Source organism: Prionailurus bengalensis, chromosome E1 (assembly GCF_016509475.1).
Source record: "Prionailurus bengalensis isolate Pbe53 chromosome E1, Fcat_Pben_1.1_paternal_pri, whole genome shotgun sequence".
In the NCBI taxonomy this organism is placed as follows: Eukaryota; Metazoa; Chordata; class Mammalia; order Carnivora; family Felidae; genus Prionailurus; species Prionailurus bengalensis.
In genome coordinates, this window is record NC_057347.1 from 50,161,430 (window position 1) to 50,173,968 (window position 12,539).

At 43.9% G+C, this 12,539-nt stretch overlaps 1 protein-coding gene across 2 annotated transcripts in view; it reads left to right on the forward strand.

Moving 5' to 3' along the window:
• The window catches only part of MAP2K6 (mitogen-activated protein kinase kinase 6), a 120,955-nt gene that overhangs the window by 98,628 nt on the left and 9,788 nt on the right, over positions 1 to 12,539 (forward strand). For both annotated transcript variants that reach the window (XM_043585125.1, XM_043585126.1), the window contains exon 11: positions 7,404 to 7,449. In XM_043585125.1, coding sequence (XP_043441060.1) covers positions 7,404 to 7,449 — 46 coding nt within the window. The remainder of the gene's footprint in view (positions 1 to 7,403; positions 7,450 to 12,539) is intronic.

Here is a 12,539-nt window from a genome sequence, read left to right on the forward strand (position 1 = left end):
AGTAGTTCTCGTGTCTTCTAGGCTGCCTTCTACACGGTACTTGTTAACGGGGGATATCCTTGCCTGTGAGGGTACAATGGACAGTACTGGGGGGTCTGAGGAGGGAATCCAATCCAAGTTGGAGAGGGAAGATGGAAGGAGTCGTGCTAACAATGTAAATTTTATTTTCCTGGAAATTGTCAGTGGGATTGAGGGAAGTGGGAGAGGGCATGGTTTTCTCCTCTCTGCCTGGTGACCAGACTGCCTGGTATAACCTCATCCTAAGGACCATTGCAAGTGCTCCTGGAAGAGGAGGAAAAGACCAGAAGGAAAGCACAAAATGGAGCTCGTTGATATGGGCATCCTATCTGCAGAAGCAGACAGTGACAAGCCCAGCTGTGACCCTGGGAGAGGAGTGACCCTGGCTGCTCCCTCTGAGGAAGGAGCTGGGCCTCTGGAGGCTGTTTCACAGCACAGCTCCTCAATGTTATCATTCCTTGGCCTCCACGCTCTTTGGAAGAAGCGTTCTGAATGCAGCTTTTATTGGGAAACACGATGAGACAAAGCAACCGTCTGTTGTTTGTGAAACTGAGGCCTCTTGGACTTCTGGTTAGCCCCGGTCCCCGTGTCACCCCTGGTCTTTGGCCCCGATGACGTATGAGGCCGGCCCACCGTTGCTCATTTTTGTTTGAGGTTTGGCTGAATGGCTAGAGAGGGGCTGGAGCAGTGGGCATGGGGTGTTGTTAGATGCCTCTTACTGGTACTTCCTCTGGGCTACCGAGGTGTATCCTCCTCTGAGCTTTCCTTGAGCAAATGTGCTGGATATGGTGGCATACTGGCCAGGTTGAGATGGGCCCATGGTCCTGCCTTCTGGATTCAAACATTTGTTTTTGTTGCCGTTGTTGTTGCTGTTTTTCTTTTTCCTTATCCCCAAACATTTAAAGATCACCTAGGAAAAGGGGGTGAGTCGCGTTGGATAGTTCAGACCAGTAGTTCTCAAGAGGAGCGGTAAAGGGAAAGCTTCTTATCTAGGGAAGGCTTCTCAAACTATCCTCCCTATAACCTTTCGGCTGCCTGTCCCCCTTTCCCCAGGATTCTGGGTACTTTGGAAAACTTGGTAAGAACAAGGCTGATGTGAAAAGTTTAAGAAAGCTGAGCTGCCTTTTGAGAATCACCAGTTTAATGCAGTGGTTGTTAACGCTGGCTGTTCATTTATAAGACGCGAGAGAACTTTCAAATGTACTGTCTCTTAGGCATACGCGCAGACGTTCTGACTTCATTGGTCGGGGGAGGGTCCCGAATCTCAATAGTTTTCAAATGTTCTCAAATCTTTCCGCTATACAGCTGGGGTGAGGGCCCCTAATTTTGACCTGTGGTCTGTGGACCTGATTATCAACTGCTTCCTTTTCAGGAACTGTTTTTCTTCTATAATTTATTTAAAAAAAAATCATTCAATTGTTTTTTCTTTCACTAGAGTATTTTTTTTCCTCTGATGTAGAATTTCCCCCTGAAGATTCAAATTTTCCCCCTGAAGATTCAAAGCTTTTTTTTTTTTTAATGGACATGTAAAAAATGAGAACCTTGAAATAATGCTTTCTAGTTTTAACAGGTGCACACACATACGGGGACAATCCAGATACTTTATTATTGTGCTTTGTAGGGTGACCACCCTGTGCCTACCCTACACTCCCAAAATCACTGCCAGTATCTTCCGGTTGACCTCTGAGGCCTCTGTTCCCCTCTCATTTTCTGTCAATTTTAGTCTCAGCTACCATAGTTCATTAATTTAAAAACTTGGAGCCATAGACATTTTCTAGCTTTCCTGGAACCATTAGCTCTGTTAATGCTGTTAATTCTGTGTCCTTTTACTCATATTCATGTCAGCCAGTCTGGCTTGCTTAAGGGGGTTACTAATATAAATATGTATATATAATATGCATATATATATATATATACTATTTATATACATATATACGTAATGCATAATACACTATATATGTATGTGTATATATGCAATAGAAACAAAACTTGAATCACTTGAACTTTGAAGTCTTCAAAGAAGAAGTTCCTCAAACCTTCAGTGTTGTTGTCCCTATAGAACCCGATATTTAAGAATATCAGTTGTGTAAAATAGCGAGTCGTTTTGTTGGTAGGAGAATTGGAAAGAAGAAGAGAATTAATTCTGAATTTTGTGAGCATTCTTAATGATCCTCACTTGGATTTTCTTTAAGAGTATAGACCCTTCTGTTTCAGAATCCAGGTCAATAGTTTTTTGCCTTCCATAAACTACCAGTATATTTTCTTTGGTACCCCTTCAGTGTGAACATTATTTTGAGATCAACCAAGTTGGAAAAGTTGTCTAATGCTTCAAGAGACGGTGCTGATTTTTTTTTTTTTTTAAAAGCTTTTATGAATGGCTTAGATCTTGCTGGAAGCCCTTTCATTTTCTACGTATTAGCTAACAGATACACACCTGCCCCCAGCAGCAAACTAGGTATTTCAGTTGTTTTCTCACTGACAGTTTTAAGTTTGATCTGGGGCTGAGTAGAAAGAATGTAGAGGTGATTTACGAGCACCCCCTTTCTATTTATTGATGAAGAAAAGGATACAGCCTGAGTGTAAGTCCCTTTTATAGAAGTTTCTCTACTTCCCTATCTACACAGCCATGTGTTGAGATACCTTTTCATGAAAGGACCCTTTTTGGAGTGACCTCCGTGTGTGTTTTTGTATTTTAATGGCACAGTCAGGCAATGATCCTTCACGACTTCTCAGAAAGCCCCAATTTTTGTGGTGGGTGGGGAAAGGGGCGTAAGATTTGGGAAGTAAAAAATTGATCCCGAATTTCGAGGTAGGTACACCTGGGATTTTATCTCCTACCTCTGTCTTTGGGCTAAATGCCACACTGGAAGAGAAAGGTTGTGAGGTTGCATCATTCCTGGTTTAGGTCATCTGTCAGAGTATTTGTGTTCTTTCCTGGGATTAATCCTAACTGAGCACTTGATGACATCCCAGTGCTGCTCTACACGGCACAGCTTCTTCCAGGGGGTCATCTTGGCGGCCCCTCTCCTCTGATCACGGCTTGTGAGTTGACCGTGATCCTGGTCTGTGGCGTGTGTGTAGCTGAAAGTGCCACCAGGCTGTCACTGTCCCACCCAAAGTTACATTTAGAGCCCAGAGCCCCAGCCGATGTGTTTCTTGTGCAGTAGCCTCAGACACTCTGGGGAGTGGGAGGGTGGGGGCAGAAGGGTAGGAGAGGAGAGAAATTTAAAGCATTTGTTCTTTATGGACTTAAAGGAAAAACCAGTGGTGTCTTACACGCCGTTCCCTTCTGTCCTTCTTCTGAAATAGGACTACTGAATGACATTTCCTCCTCTTTTTTTTCCCTACACATGGCTCTCTTATCATAGGGTTTTTAAAGCTTTCCCGGAGTAGGCGATGCTGACCATAAAGGCCTTGCTTGGGGATTCATAACACAGAAGTCCAGTAGATAAGCTTTACATCCTAGTCCCTCAGAGGCTTAACAAATGAATATCCCGAAAGGAAAAAGGGAGTCGTAGCAGGCTTATGCTTTTCTCTATAGCCACTTCCTATCGATGCACAGGTTTGGTGACTGAAGGAAGTCTCTGGAAACCAACTACTGGGTGCCAAAACAGCCCGACCTTCTTTTTGCCTCTCCTTCAGGCCTATTTAAGGGTCTCAGTGCCCAGCCGACCAGCCTGATGGCATGTTGGAGGAGACCCACCCAGACGCTGAAACTGTCTGACTCAGAGGGACTAGCATCAAACAGAGACGATCAAATATAGTTCCCGACTTGTTCAGGAAGAAGAGTAAATAGAGGCACCGGACATTTATTTAGCTTCTGACAAATGTATGGGCTTGAGAGGCGCAGCGTGTTTTTTATTCTGTGGGCGTACCGCACAGGCCTTCTTGGAAACCGTCAGAGGGCATTCAAATAGGCAGAAATCCTCTGGTCAGCCCAGACTTCAAGCTAGCAGTTCTCAAGACAGCATGGAGGTGTTTTTTAGTGTCAGCTACGGTCAGGAGCGTGTGTTGTGGCCTTTGGAAGACGAATTAGAGCAGTTAGCTAATTGCACGCTTGAACATGACCAGCCACTTGAAAATTCCAAAGTCTGACTCCAATCCAAAAAGAAATTGGTGGAGCTTATTCTATACTGGATTTCAAGCACTTCCTATCAAACGTGGAAAATTTGCTCCCTCCCCCCAACCTGATCCTGAGTATTTTCCTATTCTTAGCCCATGTTTTGAAGTGCTCTCAGTTTAAAAGATGGAGAGAATGTGTTTCATCAGTTACATTAATTCAGTAAACAGTCCTGGATTGCTACGTAAGTATTTTCCATGAATGCTCCACAGTAGTGCTATTGCAGGAAATTGTGAGCCTTCTAATCAGAGGTCAAGAAATAGCCTATTGGCCAGCAATCCCTGAGGTTTTAGGAATCCTAAACATTTATGATGCATCAGCTTGGGGTACGTTCCCCACATTTTCTTTATACAGACTGAAAGAAAGAAAAAAAAATCTAGAGAACTTTGCTTAACCTGTTCCAGAAGTAAAAAGATAAACCATCCTTACTTAAAATGATCTCTCCTCGGGGGCGCCTGGGTGGCTCAGTTGGCTGAGCATCCCACTTTGGCTCAGGTCACGATCTCTAGGTTCATGAGTTCAAGCCCCCCATTGGGCTCACTGCTGTCAGCGCAGAGCCTGCTTTGGATCCCTCTGTCCCCCCCCCTCTCTCCCCATCCCCCACTCACGTTTTCTCTCTCTCTCTCTCTCAAAAAAAATTTCTTCTTAAGAAAAAAAGGAAGCATTTACATCTCTCTACCTGATGAGAAGATAGTCTTATTTCATTTTCTGCTAAATAGAACTTCAAAAATCAGCAACATCACAAAGATCTCTGGTTGGTAGAAGTGGCCATTGTCCTAACATTTGAGCAAGAAGCTTCCTTTCCTGTCATTCCCTTGGTTCACTTGCTGACCGGTGGAAGCTGGTGATGTGAAGGTGGCTGATGGTCCTCAAGGAGGATGTTAACTGAGTCCATGCAGAGTCCTGGCCTGATGGCTGACTAATATTCCTGTCTAAGTAGAGACACCTGAAATCAAGCTGGTGACTAGCGAGCGTGGATTTAATGCTGTGTCTGTGCTTTTCATTGTTGCTTTTCGGAAGTTAGATTGTTCAGATTTGGGGGAAGACTTTCCGGTTTTTGATTGGCTTTGAACGGTAGCCGGAAACCCAAGGCTTCTGTGCATTAGCCCTTTTGTTTTTTCACTATGGTCTGTGTGCAAATCAGTCACGCTCCTGGAGTCACACTCCTCCTCCTGTGTTTCCATCTAGGTGAACGAGCTCTTGAACTTAGAAAGACACCTTCTGCTTCTGGGGTTTGGGGATAGAGACGTGGTAGTGTTGAGAATGTGTGCAAAGGACAGACGAGCCAGCTGGGGCTGCTTGTAAGTGAATTTCATTTCTGAGCAGGAAAGAGAAGGCAGCAGTGAGGAGGAATATCCTAGGACACGTAGCCCAAGGGTTTGCAACCTCAGCCCTAATGACTTTTTGGCCTGGATCAGTCTTTGCTGTGGGCAACCGTGCTGTGCATTATAGGATGTTTAACAATATCCTGGGCCACATCTAATATCTACCTATTAGATGCCAGTTGTATCAACCATAAAATGCCTCTAGAGGTTGCCAAGTATCCCCTAGAGGTCAAAATCACCTGCATTTGAGAACCAGCAGCAAAGCACTATAGAACCTCAGGATATAGATACGTAAGTATCTATAGAGATACAGAAGGATACATACCTATCTATAGAGATCCAGAAGGATATAGATACAAAGTCATAAGTGAGTCCAAGGGTCCAAGGTCTCATTCATTTCACTCAGGCACACCTTCTCATATCGACCTGATTTTGACAGTTGATAATTCCTCTTTCTAATCCACTCTTATTTTTATCCTCAGTTGAGACGAAACTTTCTCCCATAGGTTGTCTGGTCACTGAGGTCACTAGGTCCTAGATCTGCCCTCAGTCCCAGGTTGAAACTTCTCTGCTCACATCTACTGTACCCTGTCTCAGGTTCCCTGGCTTCTACTCACAGCATTGCCTGGAATAAACTGGTAGGCTGTTTTAAGTTGTTTTGGTTCAAAAGCTTTCTCCTTCTCTCTCTCTCTCTCTCTTTTTTTCCCATTTCGTTTTGTTTTACACCACAGTTTCTCAAAGCGTCTCAGTGACTTCGCTCTCTTATGGCTCTGTCCCTCCACCCCTGCCTCCCCCCCAAACCCCCCCCCCATTGTTATTAGCCTTTGGGGGAGGAGCAGAGCTCATGTCACACATATAAGCTCCCATCTGCTCAAAATGATCCATTAGCACAAATCGCAGCTACCTACTGATCAGTCACATTTTGGTTACTTCGATGCCAGGCTAAGTTTCCTTTCCATTCATGTATGATTTTGTGCCCCCGTGGGCAGAGGAGTCTGGAGGTTGCCTTGCAAACCACAGTCTCCAGAATCCTCCTTTTCTTCATTCTGTAACCTGGGATTCCAACTCCAAAATAAACTGCTTTTTTTCTTTTTTTCTATTTTAAGGCCATGGGTGGATACAGGGGTGGGTTGAGGATAGAGGGGAAGGGTTGGTCTCATTGCAGTAAGAAGTTACTGTTGTTGTTACTGTTGCCTCCGGTATCACATGTTATTAAGACATTTGTGTATATGTGCAGTTGTATATACAGGATGGGAGCCACTGGACAATCGTGCACGGCCACAGAGAATTTCTAAGAAGAAAAACTGCTTAGGCACTGACTGAGGGCGTTTTCTCTTTCATTAGCTAGGAGGTTGTAGACAAGTAGCCTTACTTTAGACATTTCATGGAGGTATTGCTTCTATCTTAGGTGGGTTCGGTTAGGAATATATAAAAGCAAATGATACATTCAAGGGGACCGGAAGCCAGGAGAACCAGGCATTGAAGAGAGTGAAGAGATAACAGATGTAATGTAAGAAACACCTGCCAATTTCTTTCCCGGGGGGAGGGGTGAGTGAAAGCTCTTTTGAAGGAAAGTAGATTGGGAATTTGGAATATAATGGCTGTAGATCAGGAGAGCTAGTTTGTACGTTGTTGGTAAAATATCAAAAGGATACTTTTTAAAAGTACCAAAGGATGCAGCACACACACACACACACACACACACACGCACGCACACACATACACACACGCACACCTCTTCTTCCTGTTAAGGTACACCGAGAGTGATTTAAAACCTAATTTTAAAGGTGTAACAAAAGGGGGAAGTCAAGACAGGAGATTTATGTGTTCAATACATTTTAAAGCTGGCTACGCTTAGTCTTCTGCAGGTTCTGACGTCCTAGGCTAGTGAAAATACAGATGGTTCCTAGGTTTTAATGTGATTCATTTTTTTCTTTAAGCTTGAAGAAGAATTCCAAAGAACGGCCAACATATCCAGAGCTTATGGTATGTATGGTTCCCAGCGTAAACCTGTCCTGACCAACAGCTAGTGAAGGCAGAGTGACTAAGACCCAAATTATAATCAAACAACCTTGTTGGAGGAGCTGGTTCATTGACATGGAAGTGAATTCGAGAAAACAAGAGTCGAGTCCTTTGTGCTTCCTAAATCCTTCTTTAGCATGACCGGGGGCGGGTCGCCTTGCTTTGTAATTTTTTCCACGTTGGTAAACTGGTTATCATATACACTAGATGCCTGTAAAAATTTATATTTTCAAGTTCTTATGATATCAAGAGCCGCCACTTATAAATGAAGGGAAGCATGATTTAAAGGATTTCTGTAATGAGGGGAAAAAGTGCTGGACAACTCATCAGGTTTTGATAACATATTCAGGATGAATTCTTTTCGGTGCGTGTTTAGGGGGGATAGACTGTTTTCTCCTTCTGGTTTTTCACCAAGCCTTCTTAGTGTCCATTGTCCTACCTCTGCATTCACAGCTTACCATTTGCACAAACTATGAAAAGAAGGGGTGAGAATAGGATCTCAGAATTTTTGTCTAAAAATAGATTCTCTGAAATTGTGGTAACTCCCAAGTTTGAGCTAATTACACAGGGTTCTTTAGCATAGATGGTGAGCACCTAAACTTGGGAACGTTTATCTAATTGTATGTTCAAACACATTTGGGGGGGGGGGGGAAATGATTAAATTCTGACTATTTGCTAATTTGCATTAACCATTCCCTAGATTTATTTCAAGTATGAAGGTTTTAATTTTAGCGGGGGAAGGAAGTTTTGTTTGGTAGAAATAAGAGCAAACATTGACATCATTTCTTTTTCTTTTTAATTTTTATTTTATTTCTGAGAGGGAGACACACACACAGAGTGCAAGCGGGGGGTGAGGGTGCAGAGAGAGAGGGAGACAGAATCTGGAGGAGGCTCCAGGCGCTGAGCTGTCAGCACAGAGCCCGACGCGGGGCTTGGACTCACTGACCGCGAAATCGTGACCTGAGCCGAAGTCGGACGCTTCGCCGACTGAGCCACCCAGGACCCCCTGCCATTTGTATATCTTCTTTGGAAAAATGTCTGCTCAGGTCCTTTGCCCATTAAAAAAAAAAAAAAAAAATCAGATTTTTTTTTTTTGTGATTGAGTGGTATGAGTTTTTAAAATATATTTTGAATATTATCCACTTATCAGGTGTGTGGTTTGCAAATATTTTCTCCCATTGTGTGGGTTGCCATTTCCTTCCATTGGCTGTTTCTTTTGCTGCGCAGAAGGTTTTGGTTTGAAGTAGTCCCACGAGGTTTTTGCCAACAAGTACACGAAGAGATGCTCGTCATCACCGGTCACCGGGGAAATGCCAATCCAAACTACACCTGTTAGAATGTTACCAAAAAGATAAGAAACAACAAGTGTTGGTGAGGTGGTAGAGAAAAGAAAACCCTGGTGCACTGCTGCTGGGAATGCAGATTAATACAGCCAGTATGGAGAGCAGTATGGGTGTTCCTCAAAAAAAGAAAAATAGAAATATCGAATGATCGAGACATCTCACTTCTGGGTGTCATGTCTCAGGCAACGGAATCACTATCTTGAGGAAGCATCTGGATCCCCATGTTCACTGCAGCATTATTTACAGTAGCAAAAGGCATAGAAACAATGTAAATGCCCATCAGTGCATGAATGGATAAAGAACACACGAGGGGCGCCTGGGTGGCTCAGTCGGTTGGGCATCCGACTTCAGCTCAGGTCATGATCTCGTGGTTCATGGGTTCCAGCCCGCCTCGGGCTCTGTGCTGACAGCTCAGAGCCTGGCACCTGCTTCAGATTCTGTGTCTTCCTGTCTCTGCCCCTCACCCACTTGTGTATGCGCCTTTGTGCTCTCTCTCTCTCTCTCTCTCTCTCTCTCTCTCTCTCTCTCTCAAATAAATAAACATTAAAAAAAGAAAAGAACACTTGTTACACACACATGCACATGCAATGGAATATTATTCAGCCTTAAAAAAAATTCTGCTGTTTGTGGCAACATGGATGGAATGTGCATAGCACCGTTAATAGTTAATAGCATAGTTAATGATACTGTGTTGCATACTTGAAAGTTGCTAGGAGACTAGATCTTAAAGGTTCTCATCACACAAAAAAAGAATGCTAACTGTGTGAGGTGATGGATGGTATTATCGTGGTGATTATTTCATGATATATACATATGTACCAAATCGCCACATTGTATACTTAAACTCACACGATGCTATAAGCCAATTCTATTCCAGTAGAGTTGGAAAAAAGGAAAGAAAAAGTATAGCTTGGAGATGTCAAGCCAGAAAGACTTACAGAAAGCCAATCCACCCAATAGGTGACGGTCACAGCCAATCACATGGATTTTCAGCTCTGTTGGTTAAAATTTGATTTCAGTCTGAACCATTCTCCGATTGAGGGACCATAAAAGAACCCTGGGGAGAGTTCCAGAATAGAAAAGGTGGTCTCCTCGGGGCAGCAATTGTCCCCTATAAAAAGGCATCCCCTGGGACTTAGCATTCTGTTGGCTGTATTCAACTGTGACCCACAGTGGAGGGAGGAAAGAGGATGCGTAATTGCTTGAGAAAACTTAGCATACCACCTGTTTGGGCTGGACATTTCCTCTCTGGCTATATTTTTAATAGCCAGTCGGGGGCCTTTTCAGTCCTGGCTACCCTTTTTGGATATACTTATGCAACCTCCAGAGCATTTTAAAATTAATTTCACATAAAGTGCAATGGACATGGGGTGATTTCTGGGGTGTCTTATGAAGCCTGTACTCCTATTTTAAAGTTGTCTTGTTTGTCCCTATTTTCAGAAGGAGAAGAGCACTTTCTATATATTTCTGCCTGTTTAAAATGCAGAACATTTTTTTCCCTTCCGAGGGGCCTCTTATCAGAGGTTTCAGTGAAACACATTTGGGAAAAAAAATGCTGAGTTCTAGCTTCGTATATATGAGCGAGTGATGTTGAATTCCACCTTTCCATTATGTTCTAATGCTGTGGTCTTTTATGGTCTACATATTAATGTTATACAGTCATGTGCTCCCCCCCCCCCCCCCCGGTTCTTTTTATGGCATTTGCCTTTGTGACTGGAAATGGATTTGCCTTTTAAGGCTATAACTGCTCCCTGCTTTCCTGTGGAATTGAGGTTTTTAAGTGGAAAATCTGAGTCCAAACTCTTTGACTTTAGCATTGGGAAAACACATGCTGAGAGACTATTGTTTACATTGTAGGAGTTGGTGAAGAAAGGGGAAAAAAATCCTTTTTCCAGGTGAAGGACAGTATAATTAAGGCGCCAACCCAGACATGTACCCCTTATAGAAATCTCACATGTTTTTCCCCTAACTGGGATGGAGGGTGTACATGCTTCACCATCATCTCCTTGTTCTCTCAAACTCCCACTGAGGGACATGACTCAGTAGGGTTTGTTCCTCTAGAGTGGGGACCAGCCAACTTGCTCTGTAAAGGGTTAGATAGGAAATGTTTCCGGCTTTGTGGGCTGCTATTCAACTCCGTTGTTTTAGTGTGAGAGCAGCTCTATCCAATATGTAAACAGATGGTGTGGCTGTGTTCCCATACACCTTTACTTCACGAATCGGCAGTGGGCTAGATTTGGCCCCTGGAACATTGATTGTTGACCCCCAATCCCAGATGATAACCACCAGAAATGATAATCAGGTGATGCAGATGATTGCCCAGGGAGGTGATTATGTTCTTTGAATATCCTGGGAAGTTCTAGATTGAATCAAAGTGCTGAGCAAGGATGATTGAACCCATAGGAAATGATAGTCATGAGGGATGAGGTGTTGTGTAGAAGATATGGTGACCATTGGTGACTGCGGCTCGCCCCAGTGCTCCCGGCAGTGTGTTCTCAGATCTCCATGTTTTCTCCAGGCACAACCATTGGCAATGTCCTCCCTTGCTGTAGCTGGCTCCTTTTTAGAAAAACGCAGCCTGGGGAGAGGAATCCATGATGCCTCATTTGCTCATCTCTGAGTTGCTGGCCTTGCTATTCCTAGTCTATTGCTTATAGAAGGGACTGGCTTCTCTCCCAACCTTTTACAGCCTCAAAACCCACACAAGAAGGCAAGTCACACTTTCCATTTTGACATGCCGGCCTGTCCTCCCCTCCCCCTGTCCTCTGACTCTCACAGCATTTTCCCAGCCTGGGAATGCTAAAAGATGCCTGAGGACTCTTTTTCTTAAAGACATCGGTTTAGGTCATTCGATTCATTCACAGACTAAGGCTACCCTCACTCACTGAGCTAACCGCCAGAGCAGAACCAGAGGCAAGATAGGGCTGGCAGGCATCGGCAGTAGTCATGGACACAATCTGAGGTTTGACATGTCCTGTTTTGATAGTAAAAACTTTTAAGTACACTAAGAGACCTCGAAATGTCAGAGGATGTGGGAAAGCTAATAAGCATGATGGTAAAGTCCTTGGTAAGTGTGCTGCATAAGTGGTTAGTAATCGGAAGTAACTGTGCTATTTATTTGGGTAAGGAGCTCAGGACGCAGGACCCGGCATCTAGAACTTTGGTTAATATGGTGGGGGTAAGGCTCTGAGCCAACACCCAACCTGTATCTTCTAGATGCGCAAAAGCAGAAAGCCTCTTTTCCATGTTTTGAGTCACGATACTGACCAGCGACCGCCTACCTTCTTTTGGGTTTCATTCCTTTGTTCTCTTCCCATTTGCATGGCTTCCTAAACCTTCAATGGGTGGGCATTCAGTTCCCCACAGAGCTGGCTCATCTAGCCCTGTGCCGTCAGGTTTAAAACACATACAGTGAGAAAACCTACCGCTGGGGCAACATGAAGGTGATAAACTAACATCCCCAAAGTCAGGGAGAAATGAAGTGAGTCATCTACATGTCTGCGTGCAGAAACACTCCTATTTAGCGGCTCAACTAGGCACTGAAAATAATACCACCAGACAATGAGAGAGGTGGCCATGACGGAGGGGAGGGTGTACCTGACAGGTGGAAGATGACACTGGCACTAGGTTCTACCCAAAGGAATCATCCTTTTTGGATTGTTTGTTGGATTCTGTTTCCCACTGTTAGAACTATGGTTTGTGAGTTGATGT